We start from the raw sequence: 24,500 nt of genomic DNA, 5'->3' as shown, positions 1-24,500 counted from the left end.
CAGACAGTCGGTAAAATGCAAATGCTTCCTGTCCCCAGCCTGTGAGAAGAAATCGAAGCAGGAATGTTTGGAGTGGTCACACGTCTGCTGCTGGGGCCTAATTGCCATTTGGTGATGATAAGGTTTGTCGTTCATTAAAACCAAGGCTGTTTCTGGTACTTTTACCAAAGCTGTATGAAGGTTACTGATATGAACGAAGACAGGAGGTTGCATTTATGTTTGGCTCGGTTTAGCCGTGGGCTGTCTGTAACGAGGCGTATGCACCGGCGGAAGAGTTTCTAAAAGCAGGGGTAAGGGTTTGAACAGGCCCTGGCATTGTACTTCGCACGCTCATGCAGAATTAATCACTAAGAAAGCTGTAAGAAGTATGGAATGGAGAGCATCAGGGTGGCCTAGACCAGCCACCCACTCCACCAGGCTTGCGATAATCCGCCGTGTTTCACCATTGAGATACTACAGCCTTTGGGACGACGTGCTGTTATGGAATCTGCTTGTTGACCGGAGTTTCCTGGTCTACAAATGATCTGAATCACTGAGTCGGTGCCCTTGTAGCCAGACTTCTTCTCCTCCTACCCTTATACAAGTCACAACCTTACATAGTATATTTCCTTCCTTTAGTTGCCATGCCTTCCTAATACTGTGTTTAAATACAACCATATTTATGACTGCAGTTCAAAAGGTGGTGTTATGTCATGGAAAACGCTGACGTCTTCTGGCACAATGCAGATGGTCTTATCACAATGGGTCACTTTTGGGTGGAAGTATTTCCAAGTGATGTCACAAAGCAAGTCCGGACAACGAGATGTCATTTGCGGCCAGACTTTGCATGCGGATTTGAATACGCCAGGAAGTTAGAACAAATTTGCCAGCCAGACTGGAACAATGGAACAGGACACGCACTGCTCAGTGTTTAGACTTGAAGGCTATAAAATAGGGACAGAGTTCACATTTTATGCCTTTACGTAATACAAAGGGGTGACTATGGAAAATGTATAGCACTATAGAAAATGCATAGCCTTGCACAAGAAAGATATTTACGAAAGGAAATATCCACACATAAAGAATGAAAAGTGAGAATTGCCATTGAAAGATATTTTAAAGCCCCTTACTGGCCAACCATGTCCTAGTTTTGGCATCCAATAAGCCACATGTTAAAAGATCACATGACAAACCTTACTGTCAATGGTAAAAGCCCCTGTCATGTGACAATAGTCTGCATTTTGAACCCTCCGTTACATGATTCATATTCTTAAATCCACTTTACCTTGTTTTCATCTCCATATATCCTCCGAATTTAGAAAATTGGCCAAAGGTTGCTTGAAATTAAAAACAGAAAACAGGAAATAATTGCTGTGGACTAGCATCAAAGCCACTGATCCTTAAAAAAATCACAGATCCTAAAGCTTTCATTTAAGAGAACAGAACCCTAATTCTCAGTTTACATTTCTCGAATGGTTCAAGACTCATTCTAAAGGTAAATGCTGTGTTTTACTGAGATTTTGCGAGTCATGGTGCGTGTCTAATAGCAGATAATCCTGTAGAGAATCAGCAGTGTTTGACAGGATTCACAGGTAATTTTACGCTTGTCTCTGATTCACAATTCACATTCAGCTACATGTGTATATTTATTCTCCATCCTGCCTGTACACGTACATAAAGGCTATTAAAGAGACATGGGCAGTAGGGAGAGACAGAGAAACAGTATTTTTCTATCTGCAGACGTGATTGAGTAACTATGGTTTCAGTGCTACCAAAGATCACAAGCAGCTAAACACGCATAAGCGTGACATACTGGGCAAAGGTCCAATGGTTTGAAAAGTGACTTCAGGATCATCATGATGCATAATGTACAAGATACAAGATAATGCAGTTTAATTATAATGTATCCAATATTTTCACCTCAAACTAAAATGACAATAAAAAAGGACTGTTTTGACAGTCGAAATATTTATTTTTTATAGCACCAGGCACATGGCAATTGAATGCCACTATTCCATCCATCCATCCATCCATCTGTTAATCCTGGTCAAGGGGGGGTGGTGGTGATGGAGCTTACTATTATTATACTCTCTTCATATTTTAAACTGACAGGCATCCCATAATACTTTTGATGGGGGCAGTCCTCCACAGCCGCTCCCTGCGAGACGCCACAAACAGCAGGTTAAGCATATTAAACCCATCCTTCCTTTTGAAATCCACATTTGAAGACGGGAGCCTGGGGCGAATAATCAAAAGCAGGTGACTCTAATTGAGCTTCAGAAACGTGTTTCCAGTCGTCACTGCCTCACTGTTCGCTTTTACTAAGTCGGACGAAAGCTTTTAATTCTCGCCCTTAAGGCTCCTGTCACAGTCTCCTGATTTTACTATTTTCATTTCAGTTGGGTTATAAGTAAAACATATTTCATTGAAAAACTGCTAAATAAAATCCATCGACCGACCGCTTATGCAGTGTGGGGTTGCGTGGTAAATAAAATACATTACATGAAAAACATGTTTTTCTTTTTACAGCTTTTAACTGAAGTAAACATTTACCCCAGAGCTTAACACTCAGACGGCTGTGATGATCAACTCTATATATCAACTCTATATATCAACTCTATAATCAGAAACGAAAGAACACAAAATAACAGAAAAGCAGATATAACAGAGATACTGGCTGGTTAAGTGACATTTCCACAAACATGCACCAACAACACACACACACACACACGTTTTTAATTATGTCTTTCTGGGTTCTCTCCATTCATCTCTATGGACATAAGCCTAATCTCAGCAATGACAACCTTTGCCCCTTCCCAGCCCTAACTTTAACCATAAGTAACTAAATGAAATGCAAGACTTTTAGCATTTTTAGTTTTTTGATAAATGTAGTCTCCTTGTGGGGATTGAAAACATATCCCCACAAGGTTAAAATAACAGGTTTTTATCAAAATGTGCTGTCATTTGGTCCCCACAGTATAATAGACACATAACTCATACACACAGACACTCTTGACCCCCTAACCAACAGAAATGAGGTTCTGTCCAAGTGTTCCGAAGTGTGGCTAGGTGAGACACCTCATTCCCACTGCCACAGCAGAGGAGGTGCGACGTGCTTTAAGGGCCTTGTTTTTAACCATTCCCTTTAACACAATTGAGCATGAAAAAAAATATGGATGAAAAACGAAAATGAATGAAAAGTTTTATTCTCACAGAAAAGATGACAAGTCTTATATATTTTTTTTTGAGAAACCCATTATTCTAGATCAGGGTTCCCCTATTCCAGTCCTGGAGAGACAGTCTGCAACACAGCTTGCAGATTTCCGTGCTTAAACACACCTTATTCAGCTCACCAGCCAATTGGCAGGTTTAGGAAGTGTGCTTGAGCGGGGAAATCTGCAAACCATGTCATAGACTGGCCCTCCAGGACTGGATCGGAGAACCCTGTTCTAGATTGAGTGTGGGTTTTTGGCTGCTCTCCAGACTTCTCTATATTCTGGCGTTACAACAAGCCTTTATTTTCCACGCAGAAAATCCCAAAGTGGATCTCACATCGGCATGTAGTCTCTTCCGACTTTTGGCGCAGCAAGGCTTTTGATCCGGGGTGTTGCCTTGGCCCGTTTGGCACTTTCTGAAACCTATGGAAGACGTGCGACTTCTCAGGCATGGTCCAAAAGGCACCAGTGAAGTCAAACCCATTCACACCGCAAGACCGTGGGTCAGACTCTTTATAAAACCTTCATTTGGTGTTTCAGCTGGGACTGCTAATTTCTCAGTAGTAAAATGGCGTGTTGTTTATAAGAACAGTAAGAATGAGTTGAATGGAAATGCTGAATGCTGACTTTCCCATAATCCCTGCCCCATAACTGTCTAATATTGCCTGTGACAACATGCAAATCTGATAACACGCAAATCTGACAACACAGTACTTAAAAAGATAATATCGAGCGACTTTAGCCTAGAGCTGTGCGACAGCTGGGCACCAGCCCGGGAAAACGAAAAGGCCATGACTTGATTGGATGACCCCTTACTGGTCTGATGTTCTCCTCCGGTCGTCCCAATTCAAAGAACATGTGGGTCCTCCTCATCTTGGGTAGCGCTAACTGCTCCAGCCTCGGGCTGGTCTGCGCTCTTCCCGCAGTGCATGAGATGTAGGTCTCCGCCGACTATGAGACGGAGGCAACAGGAGGGAAACGTGGGCGGGATCAGCGAGAAAAACCCACGGAAATCCCTGAAGTCACATGATGAGCTCGATGTCACATTATCTCAGAGCGTCAGGAGCTTCTACACCTGTCGGCGCATCTGATAACTGTGTCACTTTGCTTTTAAAGCTAGTTCAGTATTATTTTTACCTACTAGTGTCACGCTTTTCCATGGTTTCTGTTTAATATTGCTTGGCTAAAACGTACTTTAAGGGGCATACTGATGAATCTATGTACATATTCATACTGAGTTTAAATAGCTTTTTTCTCCATTGTAAACTGTTGTTTTTCCGATCATACTGTCAACACCTGACACAAACATTGCTGTTCCGTTTCAAAGCATGTAAAATACCAGGCTAAGTGGCTGAAAGATGGATGTATGTATGAAGGGATGAAAATAACATATAAATGATGGTTAAATGCTCCATAACAATTATATGAGATGGCTTAGGGGCTTTATTATGGGAACACAATACTATTGTGTATTTTGCAGTTTTGTTCCAATCAACAATCACTGTAAAATTATCCAACAGTGGTGAAACTAACCTTAATTAGTTGTGCATAATAACCATGGGATTCTGTATCCTATAATACACCAATAGGAGCTCTCTCACCTGTATCCCATAATACACCAATAGGAGCTCTCTCACCTGTATCCCATAATACATCAATAGGAGCTCTCTCACCTGTATCCCATAATACACCAATAGGAGCTCTCTCACCTGTATTCCATAATACACCAATAGTATCTCTCTCACCTGTATCCCATTTTGCACCAATGGTATCGCTCTCTCCTGTATCCCATTTTGCACCAATAGGAGCTCTTTCACCTTTATCCCATATTGCACCAATAGTATCTCTTTCACCTGTATCCCATATTGCACCAATAGTATCGCTCTCACCTATATCCCATATTGCACCAATAGTATCGCTCTCTCCTGTATCCCATTTTGCACCAATAGGAGCTCTTTCACCTTTATCCCATATTGCACCAATAGTATCTCTTTCACCTATATCCCATATTGCACCTATAGTATCGCTCTCACCTGTATCCCATTTTGCACCAATAGTATCTCTCTCACCTGTATCCCATTTTGCACCAATAGTATCTCTCTCACCTGTATCCCATATTGCACCAATGGTATTGCTCTCTCCTGTATCCCATGTTGCACCAATAGGAGCTCTCTCACCTCTCTGTCACCCTTGAAGTCCAGGTGTATTGCTTTGGGCTTAGCCAGCTGCAAAAGGCGCAGTGAGAGCTCAGCAGTTCCAGTGCCCTGAAATCTGGCCTGGTCCCGCTGGCACTGTGATGCCCTGGGGGGTGAATACTGTCAAGGGAGATCTGGTCCGGAAATGGATTTGGACAAAGGGCCCGCCCTATTACAGCACGATTTTCAAAATTCTTCCCCTCAGGACCTAAGACGTTAAAGAAACCAGTCAGCTTTACACAAGACCTTTCTGTTTCCCCATTGTCTACTTGTGTCCTGACACAAAATATGTCAGAAAAAGGTTTAAAAGGAAACATTTGGCACATTCCTTGTGTCCCCCAGGAGCTCAGTGTTGGACAATGGAGCCTATTGTCTTGGCAGAAACTCCTTATTTCCACAGCTTACCCCAAAAATAGAAACGGAAGCAGATCTAAAACCAACAGCTCAACAGAGACGTTACCGGTCATCTTGGGGGAAACGGAGGCTGCTGTGGTCTCGTGTGCTCGGAGTCCCTACCCGTCTTCCTGGAAGTCCTGGGTTCTGGTTCTTGGGGCCGACAGCCGGGCAAGGTGCTCGTACCGGGCCACCCTGCTCGGGTAATTTAAGTCTTTCCTGGGGGAGAAGTTCTGCTTTCCTTGCCTGCACAAAAACAGGGATGGGGGGCTTCGGATTTCTGTATAGAACCAGGAAGCTACAGAGTTTCAGTAGAAATTAAGAAAACTGAAGCCATACTGAATAATTCTGAATAATTCAGCAAAACTGCAGAGGTTCAGGTCAGTTTCACAGACACCCTATATATAAACACTAAATTTGATATGGGGATATAAGATATAAAGGCAGTATCTTTGCCACTCAAGTGACCACAACATTATTACAGAATCTTGGGTCTGAAAAACTGTAGTTAACCTTATAATTAAGCTTTGACAAAGATTTCTTTTTAAAAATACTTTATTTAAGGAATGGTTGATGCAGTAAGATTCAGATACTAGCTCTATTCTTTCCCCAGACATTCAGGCATCATTGACTTAAGCCACAATTCGCTTCTTCAGTATATTGTTTCAATTTTATGGTTTGGTCATGAGCAGCTGAACAGTGAAGAATGTCTAAATGTGAACAGGGGTCTTAGTGGTCTAACCAATAGGCATTTCGGTAAAGGATGCCTAGACGTCAGTGGGAAACAAACAATCTGCAAAATGAGAATAGTCACAATGCACAAAACAATCACACAATCGCAGTCGTTATTCCTTCACTTATGCAGTTCCTGACTCTTTGCTTTTCCGTCTCCCTGTGGTTCCCTGCAAACTCGATTACCCAGGCTTCCTCATAGGCATCACATTTAATTTCCACGTTATTACTTTTTTGCGTTATTACGTTATGCCCCATCAGCTTCCAGGCCTCGGCGCATTCTGCAGAAGAACGGAGCCGGATGGTAGTATCTGGCCATGAGCTGTGCCAATAAAATCCCTCCAGGTCCCCCTGACTAAATTTCAGTCAACGTAAGTTACCCAAAACAATGGCAGAAACATGTCTCCCATGTCCAAATATCACCCATGTGATAGCATCGCTACAACACAGACAGCGGTGTGTGTCCACTATTAAATAACTGGCAGTCAGTTAATTGGAGACAGGGAGACGGTTGTAATGTGGATTAAAAAAACACTACATCTGATATGGGGATATACAGGGACACAAATAGTAAAATATAGGACATGATATGCGTGGTCTTGCTAAAGCATCCATTGGATGCCTTTCACCAGTATATTCCTCTTCTCTGAACTGTCATCTGAACAGGCAAAATGTTCCCATAAAATCAGCTTCGTTAAAATGAACTGAAAGTAGAAGCAGTTACCTCCACTGCTCTTCAAATGCAGAAAGGTCTTTTTTTGGTGTAGCCAGATAGCAGATTCTCTCTGTGGGCACTGCAGTCAGAGCCCAGTGGGACAGTGGTCTTATTGGTTCCTGATCACCCCACCTTAGATACCTGCTAAAACAGCAGAGATGAAAGACTGCTGTACTTCTCAACATCCGAGCAATGAACGGCAACCACTGCTCTATATCAATGTTTCCCAATCCGGTCCTCGAGGACGCACAGCCGGTCCACGTTTTTGCTCCCTCCGAGCTCCGTCGGGCAGTCCACATTTTTGCTCCCTCCCAGTGGCCAAGGACCGAGTTGGGAAACACTGCTTTATATAGAAGATGGTGTTGAATAAGGATAGGAATTGACCGCAGACACACCAGGGAGCTGTAACAGGGAGTGTTTTGTAATCCTTTGGCTGGGAGAGCTGAAGGATCCTGTAGAGAGACACATCCCAGTCATTACGCACTTACAGCTTACCACCATTGTCAGTGGAGCGCTCAGGCTTGCAACAGCGGTCATCGAATTCCGACTTAAAACTCTCATATTAGAGCTAAACTTCACAATAAGTCAGAGATAAACACAGTGCTGCAGGGAAAACAAATAAAAATGTATTCCTATATCTGGAACATTAGCAGCTAAAGGCTAATTGTTAAAAAATTCTAACCTGGCAGATGGGAAATATCTGAACACAAAGGAGATGGAAATAAGCTGTAATACATTGTAACACAAAATCAATCGCAGTCCAAACATACCTGTCTTTATAGATGTCATTATACTTCCTGCACAATGGCATTTTAACTAGAGATTCAACTACGGCATTCACTGCTATGGTCAACAGTTGCGTTGCTATGTCACTGAGGTACCTAGCAACCAATCACATGACAGGCCTCTTTCAGACACCTTCTGCAAGGGGAAGAATCCCAATGAACCACAAGCATATGCTTAAAAACATGTAAAATCACAATGACACCTTTACTTAAGCCAGAGTCTCAGACGAACGCTTGAGCTGACAGAAAGGTATCCTGGAATTTATATATATATATATATATATATATATATATATATATATATATATATATATAAACATTTGAATTACAAAATGGTGTGTGTTTTAGTCAACAAGGGAGGGAATAAGTCAGGATTGCCGCCTAGACGGTGAGTGGATTTTCTGCATGCCGGTAAGTGTTTGTGAACAGTACGCCCAAAATACGCTGCAGCCTTTACCGGCATCTCTCACATTAATCGGGCAGCAACATCTCTGAAATGCGATACCAGAGGTCATGGAAAAGCTCCATTATTTATACCGAGTTGTACTGGTAAAGCATTTAAAAATGCAGCTGTATTAGTGCTGATGCTGACATTTCGAAAGTCAACAACAACATCAAACATTGGACCCCACATGCATTATTTTAAAATATTACCTTTAACTCTAACATTGCTTATTTGTTCATGTCACAATTAGCATTATATTTAAAAGCCACAGTGGGGGTGAAGCCCATCCCAAACAGCTTAGGGCAAAAGGATGAGGTGCCAGTTTATTACAGTGTAAATACACACACATTAAGAGACACACGTTTGCCTAAATGAAGAGAGCCTAGAAAATTCCCAGCAAACACAGGGTGGGACGTCTCCACACACAGGTCAAGGCAAGGTTGAAACCCCAAACCTGGAGGTTTAGGCAACAAAGCTATAAATGAAAGAAAATTTTACATCAAATTGTAACTACATTTTGAACTTGGTATCCATCCACCCACCCATCCATTTTCCCTGGGGTCTAGAGTCTATCCTGGAAAAAAATGACATGTAAATATGGTTAATACAGCATAATAAGGTATTCCCCTTTACAATAGCGAAAAAACTGTCCTAAGATGTTAATAAAAAATGCATTATTGTGAGGTGAAAATGACCCATAAAGACCCATAAAACAATGTTCCTCAACCCGGTCCAGGGAGCAAAAATGTGGACTGTCTGCGGGTCTTCGAGGACCGGATTGGGAAACACTACCCTAAAACCCCAGTCACGTTTTTAGGCACTAATTTAGACATTCTTTTCTGTGTGCAATGGACACATGCAAAAAAAAGTGAGGGGAAAAAAATAACTATTTTCTGAATGTGTTTATTCGGAGCTCAGAAGATATTTACATACTTTGGTTTTAGGTGCCGACATGTTGATTTTCCAATTCCAGATTCGAATAGCAAAATAAAATACAAACAGCAGAAATATTACTAACAGCAGCTCACTCTTCTTTGGGTTGTTATTTAAACCAACACAGAATTATGTAGCACACATTCTTCAAATTTAGGACGTTTCAGATTGCACCAATGGTAATTAAATTCATTGTAAAAAACCATGAGATAAAAATTATGCTCCTTTTTACAATGCGGTAATCAAACAGATTTCTGTGAAAAAAAGAGCCCTTTTTGCACCTGTCATTTACAAAACGATACGGTGGGACTGGAATGGCATCCAAGCATTCAGAAGCCAAATTTCTATTGCTTATAAAACATGGAAAATAAATATCGGATCAATGCAACATGTAATTGTTTAATAGCAGTGGCATCAAACAAAGAGATTTACAGCTTTGTTAAAAAAACGACTGCAGCTAAGATCAAGACCGGGGAGTTACGATTGAGAACCTTCCCCCGTTACGACCCCAGAGAGCCACTTTTCCGGTTGCCCATCCATACACTCGTGCTGAAACTCACATTTATTTCTTTAGTAAATGACCAAGATAAAACAGGAGCAAAAGTGTATTTGGCTTTATGACAGGCAAACTGACATCAAACGCGTTCAAAGGCTTTCGTTTTACTACAGAATTCACTACATTCATGCCAAAAAACATAAATCACCCCACCTGAAACCACGGAACCAAAACTATGAAATCTAACAATGCTCTTTCACTGACGCCACGCAAACGGAACTGCAGCAGTGTGCCCCGCTGTCTACTGGCAACTCTGCCTTTATCTGTGGTCATAAACCATCTGAAAGATGAAGTCCCGGGCGTCCTGGATGCTGGAGGGCATCTCCGGGTCACCCTTCTTCACGTGAGTGCCGATGAGGAAGAGCTTCCTCTCGTCGCCCACGTCCACCAGGCCCAGGGCCTCGTGCAGCTCTGTGATGCTGCAGGCTCCCTGCATGTCCTGCAAAGCACAGGATACCAGTGAAAGCCTCACGAAGAACCGACCACAGCTGCGCATTCCACACACTTTCTGATTGAAACAAACCACATCATCATCATCATCATCATCGACTGGAATAATGCTGAAGCAATTCATTTTAAGGTGCGTATTCAGGACAGCAGTGACACTAAACGTGACATCAAAGTTGCGTTTGACCTGATGTACCACGCAGACCTGTGCGTATATCATCACATGACACGAAACAGAAAAACATTCTGCCTAGGCGGTTTTATATTGTACTAATTCATCTTTTTCAATATCAGTCACCCAATGGATGGACATATTCCGTTAGAATCGTCCATAAGGGAGTCATAACTGCCTGTCAAACACTACAAGCTGTGACTACAAGTCAGCACAGGAGGGATCGCTCATCACAGACATCCTTACCCATGGCCACTGAAGCGTCACTCCTCACCCCATAATCCCTGCCCTGCTGAGCGGAAGTGCCGCTCGTCAGGTAACCTTTACATTCAGCAAGCTGGCTGACTCTCCAGAGCCTCCTCAGAGCCCGGTAACCACTAAGCCATCTGCTGCTCCTCCTCAGGCATGTTATGGGCTCTACATTACAATCTATTAGGCTATTAATTACATGGAGGGCACGAATGTCCTCCTAAACACCAATGTTCTGTATCTCTTCATGAATCCTCATTGTTTTTTTGTTCTGGAAGGGATTCCTCTCCACCACTGTTCGGTCTGTTCGACACAAACAAACAATATTTTTCTTTCTTTCTTTTTCTTTCAACAATGCATTGCAACTCACCCTTGTCAAATGCCCTGTGGTGACTGAAATTTCTATATCGCTCGGTAGTTTGCATTGTATTGTACTGTCATTGCATTGTCTTGTATTGTCATCGCATTGTCTTGTATTGTCATCGCATTGTCTTGTCCTTTACTACACTGCTTTGTCCCGTATTTGCACAGTTTTGTCCTATAGTTCACCCAAGCACCTGCCCCCCCATAACTGAGGCACAAGAATTTCTCAGTTTTCCTTGGAAAATATAACAATAAAGCTTGACCTTAAAACTGCAGGTGGAGTATTTCAGGTTAAACACACCACTGACACTGACCCTAAATTTTTTTATTCAAATGAGTGATTTTTGCTCAAAACAAGACATTTACTTTCGTGTTGGTGTGCGCATTCATCTAAACCCAGGACATTCCACATGGTACAGCTGTCGGAATCACTAAAGACCGCAAAGGGAGCTATGCATTTTATATTACGTCAATGTCATCCATGGAATAATGATGTCCTCGTCCACAAAGGGCAGGTTCTTGCTATTTGCAGGGGAGCCCAACCTCGCCTGCCTCTCACCTGCTTGTTGGCCAGTACCACCAGGGGGAGAAGAGGCTCCCCGGCCACCAGCTCCAGCAGGCTCCTCCTGGCCAGGGGGAAGCGGGGAGTGTCGGTGGAATCCACCACGAACACCAGCACCAGGGCCTTACACAGGTACTTCCTCCAGTATCTCCTGAGGGTCTCAGTCCCACCAACTGCACAACAGGGAAGAGAGAAGGGATCGTCTGAAAACAAGGAAGGTCAGTAGGGCCCGGAAAACCTGGACACATTATTACGATTCATTCACACACCAACAAACATATTGATGGATCAGCTGGAAAAGAAAATAAATGCAGAGTAAAACTACTCAGACGGTAGACTGAACTGCATGTGTATCATAGGTCATAAGATTGTAACAAACAAGAAGGTTTAGTTGCTTTATTATTATAAATAAGGCACAAAAAATATGTAATTGTATCTCACAGCTAGTAATTATAATGAGCGATATTTAAATGGTCAAATCAGCTGCTGAAGAGCATTCTGTTACTATAGCAACACGCCAGGCCACATCCCAGACACGAGAAAGCCATGCCTGTTTAATTCGGCATTCTCCCTCAGTCCGGCAGCCGCTTTGTGGTTCGGCGTCGCGCACTTACTTTCCAGGAACTCGATCTGCAGGTCCTCCTTGTTGATGGAGATGGCGTTGATGCCCTGGGTGGGAGACACGTCCTGCTCCAGGCTGCCAGTGGCCAAGCAGTGCATCACACTGGTCTTGCCGGCCCCATCTAGGCCCAACACCAGCACCTGCCTGCTACCAGCCGTCTTCACCTTTGACAAAAAAAGATAATAGAGATCTACAAGTGTGACATGCAGTGATGCGAAAGTAAATGTACTGCAAAACAGTAAATACTGCAAAACAGTAAATATACTGCAAAAGTGACCCTCAAGTAACTGGCTACAGTATCAGAAACAAATATTGAAACTTTAATTTATGTGTGATGTCAGCCTTTTCATGAAAAAAATTGCTTTTAAAACATTCAAATTCCCGACTTATGGCCTACACAACGAAACATGTGCTGTAATACAAACCATGAATTTTGGATTTTCATGGATTCAGTAAATAACGATTAGGCGATTACTCACAGTAAAGGTTTTGTTTCTGTAAAAGTGCTTTGCAGGAGATAGGCCTATATGTGCTTTTACTGTATCGAAATTCGCTATGGATGGATTGTTTTACACAAACAAATCGGTAACACTTTACTTAGGGGAGCAGAAAGACATAGTAATAACTCAGTATAGCAGAGATAAAAGGTGCATCATGATTAATTAACGATGAGCAAACATGAGATCAGCATTTCAGTCCTGTTATTCATTACTTGTTCCTGCAGTAGTTTACAGAGATTCGCAGAATTACCAGATATAGTAACAAATATAGCAAAACATGCATCACAATTCATTAATGATGAGTTAACATGTGAGCAGTATGTAACTAAGACATGGTTTGTAGTTAATACATAAGTAATAGTATAATACTTTATTATCTGTGCCCCGTCAAGTAAAGTGTCACCAACAAGGCCAAAAACTTTGTCTATTTCCTAATGACAATGTTTCTTCAGAAGCAACCTGCTGACCCCACTATGTAAATTAAATCAAGCAAGACGGCGGGCAAAACACCTAACTATTCAGGGTTCCCTGTGTTACAGTAAGATAGTATTTGGGGAAGGGACTTGTTTTCCCGGTATGCCGGCGGTAGGCGTGCCCCGGCCCTGCCCTCCATCGCCCATCATATAAACCCATTTAAAAAGCGGACTTTTACCTCCTCAGACCCGGACACAGGCTGCGCCGCTCTGCCCGCTATTGCGGCCGCTTCCTCCCGTTCGAGCTCCTGCTTTTTCCGATCAGTCACGTAGCTCCAAGCCAGGAAAGTAGCTCCTCCGGCGATGGCGACTGCGGCCCCGAGGAGCCCCGCTTCCCTCAGCCCCGGCATCCCTGCCTAACAAAAAAAATATCCAAGTAAACACGAATAAAAACTTAAAGGGACTTAGGATCGGCTCTGGGGCATGATTTCGGGTTTAAACTGTGGGTCGACGCAGGACCTAAACCCGGCAAAATGTGCCCGGACGCGGGAGTCTAGCGGGAAAAAAACAAACTAAGAGGATCAGATTTCTAAAGAGTAAAAAAAAATAGTGCAATAAGTGCAGCGTGTAGCACCTTAAAATAACCCAACGCAGGAAAGTCGCTGCAAATCGGTATTAATTGGCTAATCCCCACAGGTGCCGGACCGACCCAGTCTGCCGGGCTGCCTGCGGAGCCTCCCCGCCCCCATCACGACCTACTCTGCGTCGCACAAAGATTACAAAAGCCCTTGGCACCCTGTGACAGGCATATGCTCCCCGAAGGAGCCTCATTTCCCTGCGAAGTACTGCATCTTACACCCATTAGAAATGAGATTGCGTTTGATGCAGCTGGAAATAACATGAATGTAAAAACCTTTCTACAAATTCCTGTCCATGCTTAGATATGCACGAAGTGCGGCAGTACATTCACGTTTTTTTTTCTTTTAAAGAAATACGGCATTAGGACTCGCTTCTCCCAGAAACCACGCGAAGTTAGCAAAGTTTAAAAACACGTTTAGTGGATAGCGTACGCAGGTGGAACAGCGCCATCTGTTGACAGTCAGGGATTTAAATCCTATTAATCGGGGTTACCTTCGTGCAAGATGGACACCAGAACATGCAAGCATTACAGAACACAGAAACACCTTTTCAGGAATTAATCAGACAAACAGTCTCTTGACGTGTCAACCAACTCATTTTATTAAGTTTGCTGAAAAAGTTTCACGCAGCACTACTCCTCTACCTTTTCATTTAATGTTCTCCAGACAAACTGCATACAATCCACACTTTTCCGGCCCTAACAGAATAAGGTCTTCGCATTCCTAAAATTATAACGTAGGACCTTGATGCCGAAATCAAAAATAAAAATCTAATTTTATCGACATTTTCTCATTTAAAAAAAAAAAAAAAAAAAAGGTGAACAAAATTGTAATTCATGAGAATGAACAAGCATGCGCTTGAGAAAAATGACACGTAGACCATTCAGATGAAATTGCAAGATGAAGGTTTGCAGTTTGGTACATACAGTATGATGATCCCGTGGCAATGTGTTTATTTGACAAAAATACTCAGATCTTGCAATTATAGCTTTGGATCTCTGTCTAATAATATAAATTTGCTCCTGAAACAGCAACCAACACCCGTAAGGATGCGACAATTACTCTGAGATGTTCGCTGTGGGGAAGGACCTAAAAATCATGAAGACTTCGACTGACAAGACTTCCATTGTTGTGATGGGGGGGGGGGTGTTTCTTGAATGTTACCACCCTCCTTTGCCCCCCTTTTTCTTCTTCTGCGGGGCCTTTTTCCGAGTGGCCCCTGACGCTGCTGGCTTCTGTTGACGTGGTGGTACCGCCGTGCTGGAGGGGGCTGCAGTACCTGGCCGGGGTGATGTGGGCGGGCTGCTGGCCATCTTACTGGCATCCCTGTTGTCAAACAGAAACAGGTACAACTTAGACATCCGTATCAACCGATAGCTCTGTACCGATAGGTCACCAGGTCCTGCATTGTTTCCACACATAAGTAGGCATCACACCGCAGGAACTTTTTTTTAGGAACCAGAACCAGGAACTTTTGTCGCATTCACACCACAGGACCTCAACTCAATTGTAGTTCCTTGAAGGCAGTTCCGGAACCCTTTACAAGTACTTACTGTAAACTAGACACTTTCCATTCAAACACGCACTACTAGGGAGGCGTTTACAGCAACAGCTTGCTGATTGGTTGACCACAAGCACTTGGAAGTTATGTGGAAGTGCGGAAGAGAGAGATAATTAACGGAGTAAAAATTTAGCAAATGGATTTCGTACTTCGGTTACATTTAATGAATACATTTTTTGTTTACGTCTCCATATTTCTGCATCCAATAATTCAATCGATAACCAGTATATTTTTGACTAATATCGCAGGTGTCAGCAGTGAGACTTGTCAGCACTTATTAGTGGAACAACTTTACACCGTTTTTGAATCTCTGAAACCTAAAGATCAATCTGCCGGCCAGATTTAGTAACGAAATATAAACGGCGTTATTCGTATGAATAAAGAAAAGGCTGCATCCCGCTTTGATCGTTTGTTCATCCTCCATAGTTTTGGGGTGACGGTGTAGTTTCGAATTGTGTGCGAAGTTACCTACGAGCTTTTTGCGTCTCCAATGCTCGTTTAGCATAAAAGTCCTTTCAAGTCAGAGAGAGGCCATGACTTTCGAAGCAAGATACTTACCTGCAGCAAAACACCCAGCTGTATGAATCAATTCACTTCGATGAGAGAGTATTTTCATAGAAGCTACTGGCTACCAGTGATGTCACCACTGGGCCCTTATGAAAGACCCTCGAGCCCAATTGCAGAGACTAGTGGTTCCTGCTCGCTGATGACTTGCATAAATAAATAAATAAAATACAGTGGGTATTTTAGCTGATGTATTTGCTGGCAAAGATCAATTTGGAAATGATTATAAATAATTCAGAACGCACAGATTCCCATTCACAGGTCCAGGTTATGAACCACCCCCATATGAGTCCCTCCGGAGTGCACTCACAGCTCAGCCGTGGCCCCAGACGTCGTGCCCTGCGTGCCCTTGCCCACTTGCTCCTTCTTCTTTCCCTTCTTCCTGCCACGGTAGTAGGAGCGCTCCCGCATGGGAAGCCACCTTTCTGGGTCTGGGGTCACTTTGGGGTCGTAATTCTTTGGGAGCTTGCCTGGAGGTCAAAGATGGAAACATTTACATTTGCAGTGGAAGGTTACCAGATCAAGAACAACTGTACTGAAAACCGCAGCACAGATCAACAACTGTACTGAAAACCGCAGCACAGACCAAGAACTATACTAAAATCTGCAGTATAGTCCAAGAACATCTACACTAACATTAATGAAACTCAGATGACTTACCTTTCTTCTTCTTCCTCTTTTTCTTAACCCCTTCTTGCCTGTGTAAACACGTGATATTTCAGCACAAGTACAGGTTACCGGAACGGCTCCCAGATAAACGGGATGGAGGCACTCCTTACCCCTCCTCCTTGGCTACATTTTCACCCGTCACTTTGGCCGGCTTCTTTCTGACGTACGTGGCCCCGTGCGAGTTCTCCAGCTCGTCCACGTCGACTTTGAACGACATGGTGTCGGGGGATGGAAGGTGCTTGCTCAGACTGAGAGAAAGGGGTTAAGGGATTCTCGATCGTAATTGCTGGGAAGATATCATGTGACAATGTCAGGTGTCATCCTTCAGCAGAGTTCCTTTTCTGCACCCAGAGCAGTCAATGTTACAAAGCAGTACAAACATGCTCCATACAGTTTGTGCCATACATGATGTCATTGAGAAGGGAAACGCAATAGAAGACACAGCAAAGGATGCGATTTTGCCTTTTCTTGATCAACCAAAGAATAGGCAGAGATAAGCTGAGCCAAGTTGTGGATGTCTTTTTTGTTCTGTCTGTAGAGAAAGAAAAAAATAAGTTTAAATTTAAGTTGAAGTTGCTCCACAGTAGCCCAATGAACAACAATTAGCCATAAAACGTATTACCTCCCCCCCCCCCCCCCAATCCCACGGAATAAGGTACGATGTCCTCCTGACAAACAGGCACTTACTTCCACAGCTGCTCCAGGTCGCTAATGGCTTCTTTCTTCCTTCCGTACTTCAGCTTGAAATTAGCAGCTTCGCGGACTAGAGACAAGTGAGCAGATGAGCCTGGCTGGGGTGCAGGAGGGTTAGGATTAGGGTTAAACTTTAGCCATTAAATCAGCGTCGCATTCGCACTACTGAGAGAACCCTCACGACAATTAGCGTCTCTCCCAGCACACCTGTTCTCTCTGGTAGTGCTGAATAGCTTGGCTTAAGACGTCAATAGCACTGTCGATGTCTTCTTCATGGCTGTACATCGTAACCAAAGCCGAGATCTACAACAAATGAAATACCGAACTAAGAACACTATCAATTGTATGATTGGCAGAATCAACAATGGACGTCAATAAAAAAATGAAAATAAATAGTAATAGATAAGTAAATATACACACATCAATAAATTAATACTTACCATTCCTGGCTTGTATCTAAAGTCTTCTATTGACCTCAGAATGTCACACGCCTTCGTAACATGACCTAAACAAACAGATGGTTTATTCTTAACTGCTTTTAACAGATTCGTATACCAATAGTTTACTCTGAGTCACCTAAGTGAAGTTTAAGGCTAATGTTAGTACTCAAGTTCTATATTTGATTTCCACGGCTCTCGTGACACCAGTGGTCATCCCACCATAAGGGTCACATCTTACACGAAGAGCATGAAAAAGCAGAGCATCACGGGTACCTTGAGTCAGGTACAGCTGTGCCATGGTCAGTTTGATTCCAGACGCACTCTTGGGGTGCTTCTCTGAGAATTGCTGAAACGAATGTTAAAAAAAAATGTCAGTAAAAGTAATTGACAGAATTGCCTAAATATACCACCTAGGTTTCAATAAACCTCTATCCAGATGGAATGACAGTTACCCAGAGGTCACCCTGACACGAAGAGAGAGTGAGGCTAGGCGCACTCTGAACAGGACAGCAATCCATCGCAGGGCACGCAAGCAAACAATCACTCCCACAGTCTGCCACCGGGGGCATTGCAGAGTCATTAATTCATCTGAGCTGTGTTTTAAAGTCTGCAGAATTCCCATCACAGCTGGGGCTGGACAATACTGCCAGCCTGATCCAAGGCTATATTTTAATTGCCTACACAGTGCACTAATACCAGTGTAAGAGAAGATAAAATATACCCAGATAAAATAACTGGTAATTGGAGGGCATCAGTGATGTTGGGACCCCAAGCGCGTTCCCTAGAGGAAGCTGTAAACTTCGGTACCTGGAGCAGCTCCATGGCCTTGGAGTGCTGCTTCTCTCTACACAGCTGGGCCACTTGGATCAGCACCGGCCGCGGGTGGCCCGGGTTCTGTGACTGGAGGCTGGAAGCCAGCTTTCGACACTGGTCAGCCTGTGGGGGAAACAGGAAACAGAAAGCGGACAGGATGAGGGACTTGTGATGCTTTTCCACTGGCATACAGGAACCGAGCCGTAACCGAGCCTTACTCTAAGGAGAGACTAGTTACAGCGCGGTTCCAGCTCGCTCTGGTTTTCCACTGGCATGCAGGAACCGAGCCGTACCCGAGCCTTACTCTAAAGAGAGACTAGTTAGAGCACGGTTCCAGCTCGCTTCGGTTTTCCACTGCAGAAGGGTCGGCTCGGTAAAGGCGTTGCTGGGTTTGGAAAGCGACAGCGACGTAAAATGAAGAGACGCTCATTTGTTGTTCACAGGGTGTATATCATAGTATATTACCATGTGCAAATCTCCGCTAGCATGACTGAGAGAATCGCCATCATATGCTAGCATCAAACACTAATGGAATTAGCATTAGCAGTAAATTTGCATTAAGAAACCATTCTAATTAGTTATTCTATAGTACTCTAATTGGTCAGATAAATGGCTGCTTAGTAAGTAAGGCCATATCAGCACAGGTACAGCTTAGTTCTCAGACAGTGGAAAAGCCCCATTGGAGAGGCTGGGGAGAAAAGCTTGGCTGAATCTCAATATGCTTAACCGTACTCGTGTTCTTTTGTACGTGTTTTACGTCATTTTCCAGAACACAAGTACATGAGGATGGTAAAAATCCCCGGACGCCGGTCTTGCTCCGTCTCAAATATCAAGGATACATCGGTAGCATCCTCGCCAAATGAGACCAATCCCATGATTCACTGCGCCCCAAGTTCATTCTTGGATGGCAAGTTAGCAAGACGGCTCTTGCCAAGACCACAAGTATGATCTTTGCGTTCTTGCTATTGAGATTCACCACCCCGCCCACGTTTGTGCCCAGATGGGAGACAGTTACTCACAGCAGTATGATCAGTATTATAATATGTTTCAAGATGACCAATCAAGATAATACAGAGCTGTTAAATTATGGCTTACGTTCGCTTACATTACAATTACTTAACAGAAGCTTTTCTCCAAAGCGACATGCAAGTGAGAATCTGAAAGCATGCTCAGAACGTCACTGAAGAAAACAAGGCCTTGCTCGAGGGACCAACAGTGAAATCACTCTGCCTTCCACTGGATTTGAATCAGCGACCTTCTGGTCACAGAACTGACTCCAGTGCGTGGGCAAGGAGTACCTGGTTAGTGTACATGGCCAGTAAGGCTTTGTTAAACTCGATTGCTTGTAGCTGCGTCTTGGCCAGTTTGTGCTCCACACCCTCTGCGTTGGTCAGCTTCACCTTCTTCTTGGAATCAAACACGTTCTGGTCCTGGAACCATCAAAAGGGTGATCATCTCAAGGTTAAGCAGAGCCCAGGTTCAGCGCTGCGGGTGCAAATCAGATCCACGAACAGCACAGGTGCCTGACACCCATCACGCAGCATGGGGAACCTGGTGCACCACGTGTTTCTGCTCACCTTATTTATTGTGATGATGTTATTGGCCGTCACTGCCAGTAATCCCACGTCTGACGGCCTGTCAGCAAAAACAAAGACAGATGCTGCGGAGTGCGATCGGTTTCCAGTGCGTGTCCTACTGCGCGCAGTTCAGTAAACTAACCAGCAAATTGACGCAGTCTTTAAGCATTTAAAACAAACTCTCCTGGGCTTTGGACCCTAGAGCCAAACCCAGGAATCCAAGGGCACAAGACTGAATTAAACAATAATTATACAGATACAAGTACCGTTAGTAACATACAGTAATTAACATGACGAACATAGAGCGTTAAGCAAGAAGTGTCAAGCAAAAGCACTAACTTTAAACTTTAAAGGTCCAGGCAAATTATGTATTTCACGGTTCAGCGCATTAATTCTGGGGTGGATTCGCCAATTGACGTCGGAAGGTCCCCCCCCACCCCCACCAAGTCTGTCCACTCTGTCCTTGTGCCACAAATGGAGACGCACTTTAGCTTGATGACTTGATTGTAGAGCTGCAGGGCATCCTCAGTGCGTCCCTCCAGCTGCATGATGTAAGCCATCTGCGAGTGGATGACGGCCAGCTCCAAGTCAATGTCCTCCTCTGTCACGTCCTAAGCGATGACCAGAGACAGAATAAAAATGCATTCATATCGGCTGGCCCCATAAAAGAGCGGTTAATGTTTCTACAATTGCAGACATCCTTTCTGAAGACAGTGCTTGATTCAGAATTAAAATATAGAAATTTGCTTCTTAATTTGATAATTATACAAATTGGTAATTTAATATGAAGGATGTGTTGGTGTTGCTTTGCCACATGAATCACAGGAGTTTGCTAAATGAGAGAAAGAGCAGGACTTACAGAATCCTCTGACAAAGAAACCCGACAAAGCTCTGAAACAAGTAACAACAACCGGGTCAGCACGATGAAGCAGCATAGCAAGAACATATTAGATAAGAGCAGAATTGTCCTCAGGGGACCCTTACCTTCTGCTTTTCTCAGTTTTTTCATGGCTTCTGGGAGACGGCCTTGGCCAATCAGAGTGCAGGCAGAGTTGTAGCACAGCTCATAAGTGATCTCCGACAGCCCAAGGTCCTCCTGAAAGAGCAGCAGCTCCCCTCAATGATCTCTTTTTTCTTTCAATAGACACGTCATATCTAACATCTTAACATGTCACATTCATAGTGATTCTCAGATAAACGGGAATAAATAAAATGCAACTTGAAGTCATATTTGCATTTATGTAAAATATGTTATAAAGGCCTCTCTTGTTTCCAAAAATAGTACAAATGTGCATTGACTATTTTATACAGTGCTGTGCTAAAAGAGCTCTTCGATTCTTGAACAAGCTAAATAGTGCCATTTTATGTGACTTTTCTCCTTCCAAAAAAGATCAATGGACTTGTCTCATTAGTGGCAGCAGTGGGTATAAGGGCTGCTGTCTTCTGCTGCCGTGTTGGAGCACAGCAGCAAAGAATAACTGTGCAAGACACAGCACAACACAGCACAACACAGCACAGGCAAAGCTGCCTGTGTACAGCAAAAGCAACCCCAGGTGCTAACGGGTTTAGCACGCTGGTGATAAAACACAAACGCTAAGAGCAACTGAATGGCTACACCATTAGCAAAAGAGGTAGCAGTTGTGACTAGGGCTGCAAAATTCTGGGAATTTTCCCGTTCATTTCCATATATTCCCCATTAATTCCCATGGAAAGTTTCCAACTTGGAATACTTCCAAAACTCCCCAGTTTAACTTCCCACGGAATGGAAAGTTTCTGCCCCTTTGTAACCCAAGTTGTGACAGAGAACCCACCGGAACCGCCTTCTCCCAGGTACTCAGGGCGGCTGCCACAGCGGACAAGTTGGTCTTGCGCTCTTCCTCATACTCGTCCTGGGAGTTACGGATGAGATCCCGGTACACCGCCTGGCACTCGGAGTAGCGCTCCAACCTATATAACTGAAGAGAAGAGGAACACTCCAGGTCAGGTGACCAGCCATAATGCACTCACACACATCAGCGTTGTAGGACTAACCGCCAATCAGTCCGCTTCAGACAGTCCCTAAGACGTACAGGCAGTTATGTCCTTAAAGAACATCCATCTGCTAGAGACCATCTACCCCTGATGTGATTACTACGTTATTTCCATAATTTTACCTCATAGACCGCTGCAGACATAATCCTGTCAGAACTTGACTGACGTCTTAAATATTTTGGTCCTTTGAGCACTGACACCGCCCACATATCTAACGACACCGAAGATAGACTTCAGTGGGGTCTTTGGATTCGATCATGAAGAGAGTAGTAAGAGAGTAGCAGCACGCTTACCACTTGGCCATAAAGTTCCTTCAGTTTGTCCGTCTTCTGGGTGGCGCTTTCGATTGTCTTTAAAGCGTTTTCGACACGATTCAGTCGGTACTCGCAGTATGCCTTCTCAAAAGCGATGACATCACTGGGGAGACAGGGCTTTCACGTCAATGCAACGCAAATTCAAGGAACCTGAGAGTAACACCTATGCATGGCCTGGGAAAGCATGTTCTGTAAAGATTCAACCTTATAAGCTTTAATGCATGTAGGCAGGCTCAACTTAGCCAGCTTACCTGCTAAGGACCTTTGTGTGAGTGTTGATGACATTAAGTGCCTCTTTAAAGCTGCCGTTCTGTATAAGGCAAACTATTTTACAATGTAGAGCAGTGACATCGTCTTTACATTCCTGAAGGACTGGAAGGGAAAGGCGTATTAATTCAATGCAATAAAAAAAATCAACGCTCATTTCATTGCAGAAATTCAGTATTTTAACTTGTTTAGGTAAGGCGACAAACAGTACATTTAAAACAAATAACTATCAGCCCACCCTTAAACTTTTACATCGACGTACAATGGAAATCATGAACTGTTAATGCAACGGAATAGGACACGTAATCATTCAGGAGCAACAGACCCTCCGTCTAGTTATCATAACCTAAAACAAACCGACATAAGACCCACTACGTTAAATCATTGGGAAAAGTAGCGGCGAACCCATAAATAGTGCTAGATGTATTGTTAAACGTTTTCAAAATGGGGTCGACATATAAAAACTAACCGCAGGATATTAGCATTTAAGCTACCCATTTTAGGAGACATAACACATTCTTAACCCCGTCCCACTGTTTAGCTAATCGCGAAGCGGCGTGATTAAGATCATTGTAAAAAAGGATTACTTTTATTGACAGATTTGAGAGCCCGCGTGTAATCGCCATTCTGTCCGTAACGGTTCACTTCAGTCCACAGCGCAGGCACTGACACCCCACCGCTCGCCATTTTCTCCGCACATGAGCTCTTGGGAGACCGCTAATGTACTTCCGGGTTAAACTCGGGGAATTCTGGGATTACTTGTGGTCCATTCGTAATTTTCCTTGAATGCTTGCCGTTTGTTTTGTGCTGTCTGAGACGGGCTCCAGCGCCCCTTGCGACCAATACGAATAATATTGTGGTAGTTGAGGTTTGAATCCCACCCTTGCACTGTTTGTGGAATTTGCATGTGCTCTGCATTGTGTGCAGTTATGGGCATTTCAGGTACATAAACTAAAAATCCAGACCAAGATTTTGTTTCTACCAACCAGCTGAGCATAAATAGTCACAGAGTACTGTCCTGATAGGTAGAAAGAAAATCCCGGTCTGGATTTGCAGTTTCCAGACCTGAAGTGCCACTGATCATGCATATTTACCGAGGGTGCTGCAGTTTCATTCCCACTGTAGAAAAACACACAACTTAAAAACTGGTGACCTGATTGGTTCTAATGCCTAGCTGTCTGTGCCCTGGCTTCCCTTCCCGTGGCCCATGCATCCTGGGACGGACATCTGTCTCTCCGTGACCATGTATGAAAGGTGCATATATAAAAATACTCTGTCCAATACAAGGCCAAGGTGTTTGGCCTGGAGTTTTCCCTAAGAGCACAAAGCAGGAGGCATCCTGGATACTCAATATACACACACTCTAAACACAATAAACTCTGCATATATTCACTAAATTATACTACAGACATATCTGCAGATTTCAGAATAACACCATTCCTATTACGATTTTCAAGACTATAGTTTTATAGTATATTTAAAATTCAAAATAAAAATGAGAATTATTATGCATTACAAAATTATCAGTATATGTAAAAAGAGGCAAAATTACAAGGAAAAACTGTTGTTCTGGGTATTTACATTTTGTATATCTGTCTATAATCTCTAGTCACATTTATAATCTGTATCCATATTTATTTGTTATTAAGCAGTGTAA

General features: G+C 43.4%; 3 protein-coding genes across 7 annotated transcripts; all 3 read right to left on the bottom strand.

The window, feature by feature from the left end:
• Positions 1 to 3,164: 3,164 nt before the first annotated feature.
• Positions 3,165 to 8,123, bottom strand: LOC125704801 (testicular haploid expressed gene protein-like). 3 transcript variants are annotated; one of them, XM_048970835.1, is made up of 7 exons: positions 8,000 to 8,123; positions 7,625 to 7,681; positions 7,239 to 7,373; positions 5,906 to 6,028; positions 5,372 to 5,495; positions 4,011 to 4,145; positions 3,165 to 3,617 (listed from the first exon to the last, which is right to left on the bottom strand). In XM_048970835.1, the coding sequence occupies exons 1-7, from the start codon at positions 8,038 to 8,040 to the stop codon at positions 3,528 to 3,530; spliced, it is 705 nt and encodes a 234-aa protein (XP_048826792.1). In that variant the 5' UTR covers positions 8,041 to 8,123; the 3' UTR covers positions 3,165 to 3,527. The 3 variants fall into 3 exon arrangements, with proteins under 3 accessions (XP_048826792.1, XP_048826793.1, XP_048826794.1); XM_048970836.1 differs by having other exon boundaries at positions 7,239 to 7,370; XM_048970837.1 differs by lacking the exon at positions 7,625 to 7,681 and having other exon boundaries at positions 7,239 to 7,370; positions 8,000 to 8,070.
• Positions 8,124 to 9,346: 1,223 nt separating this feature from the next.
• arl9 (ADP-ribosylation factor-like 9) lies at positions 9,347 to 14,334 on the bottom strand. 3 transcript variants are annotated; one of them, XM_048970518.1, is made up of 5 exons: positions 14,190 to 14,334; positions 13,516 to 13,692; positions 12,356 to 12,527; positions 11,739 to 11,914; positions 9,347 to 10,387 (listed from the first exon to the last, which is right to left on the bottom strand). In XM_048970518.1, the coding sequence occupies exons 2-5, from the start codon at positions 13,684 to 13,686 to the stop codon at positions 10,208 to 10,210; spliced, it is 699 nt and encodes a 232-aa protein (XP_048826475.1). In that variant the 5' UTR covers positions 13,687 to 13,692; positions 14,190 to 14,334; the 3' UTR covers positions 9,347 to 10,207. The 3 variants fall into 3 exon arrangements, with proteins under 3 accessions (XP_048826475.1, XP_048826474.1, XP_048826473.1); XM_048970517.1 differs by lacking the exon at positions 14,190 to 14,334 and adding an exon at positions 13,911 to 14,151; XM_048970516.1 differs by lacking the exon at positions 14,190 to 14,334 and having other exon boundaries at positions 13,516 to 14,151.
• Positions 14,335 to 14,491: 157 nt separating this feature from the next.
• Positions 14,492 to 23,588, bottom strand: srp72 (signal recognition particle 72). Its single transcript, XM_048970515.1, has 19 exons — positions 23,431 to 23,588; positions 22,828 to 22,948; positions 22,556 to 22,679; positions 22,043 to 22,186; positions 21,216 to 21,327; positions 21,091 to 21,122; positions 20,718 to 20,842; positions 20,232 to 20,289; positions 19,953 to 20,084; positions 18,649 to 18,777; positions 18,115 to 18,187; positions 17,842 to 17,906; positions 17,609 to 17,704; positions 17,396 to 17,499; positions 17,163 to 17,240; positions 16,819 to 16,956; positions 16,700 to 16,737; positions 16,350 to 16,509; positions 14,492 to 15,240 (listed from the first exon to the last, which is right to left on the bottom strand). The coding sequence occupies exons 1-19, from the start codon at positions 23,528 to 23,530 to the stop codon at positions 15,075 to 15,077; spliced, it is 1,995 nt and encodes a 664-aa protein (XP_048826472.1). The 5' UTR covers positions 23,531 to 23,588; the 3' UTR covers positions 14,492 to 15,074.
• Positions 23,589 to 24,500: the final 912 nt, after the last annotated feature.

This window comes from Brienomyrus brachyistius, chromosome 12 (assembly GCF_023856365.1).
Source record: "Brienomyrus brachyistius isolate T26 chromosome 12, BBRACH_0.4, whole genome shotgun sequence".
Classification (NCBI taxonomy): Eukaryota; Metazoa; Chordata; class Actinopteri; order Osteoglossiformes; family Mormyridae; genus Brienomyrus; species Brienomyrus brachyistius.
The sequence above is the reverse complement of the archived record's forward strand: the minus strand, read 5'-3'. Positions and strand labels throughout refer to the sequence as shown.

What these genes read in the sequence shown, in the direction of transcription:
- LOC125704801 (XM_048970835.1), bottom strand. Translation starts at nt 8,040, where the DNA reads ATGCCATTGTGCAGGAAGTATAATGACATCTATAAAGACAG. An exon ending in GCATTTGAAGAGCAGTGGAG is followed by an intron (nt 6,029 to 7,238) that starts GTAACTGCTTCT and finishes GTTTTTGTGCAG; the next exon opens with GCAAGGAAAGCAGAACTTCT. An exon ending in CAGGACTTCCAGGAAGACGG is followed by an intron (nt 5,496 to 5,905) that starts GTAGGGACTCCG and finishes TTCACCCCCCAG; the next exon opens with GGCATCACAGTGCCAGCGGG.
- arl9 (XM_048970518.1), bottom strand. Translation starts at nt 13,686, where the DNA reads ATGCCGGGGCTGAGGGAAGCGGGGCTCCTCGGGGCCGCAGTCGCCATC. An exon ending in CTGTGTCCGGGTCTGAGGAG is followed by an intron (nt 12,528 to 13,515) that starts GTAAAAGTCCGC and finishes TTTTTGTCAAAG; the next exon opens with GTGAAGACGGCTGGTAGCAG. An exon ending in TGGTACTGGCCAACAAGCAG is followed by an intron (nt 10,388 to 11,738) that starts GTGAGAGGCAGG and finishes TGTGCTTTGCAG; the next exon opens with GACATGCAGGGAGCCTGCAG.
- srp72 (XM_048970515.1), bottom strand. Translation starts at nt 23,530, where the DNA reads ATGGCGAGCGGTGGGGTGTCAGTGCCTGCGCTGTGGACTGAAGTGAAC. An exon ending in AGGAACTTTATGGCCAAGTG is followed by an intron (nt 22,187 to 22,555) that starts GTAAGCGTGCTG and finishes TCTTCTCTTCAG; the next exon opens with TTATATAGGTTGGAGCGCTA. An exon ending in TCTGGGGCCACGGCTGAGCT is followed by an intron (nt 15,241 to 16,349) that starts GTGAGTGCACTC and finishes GTTTGACAACAG; the next exon opens with GGATGCCAGTAAGATGGCCA.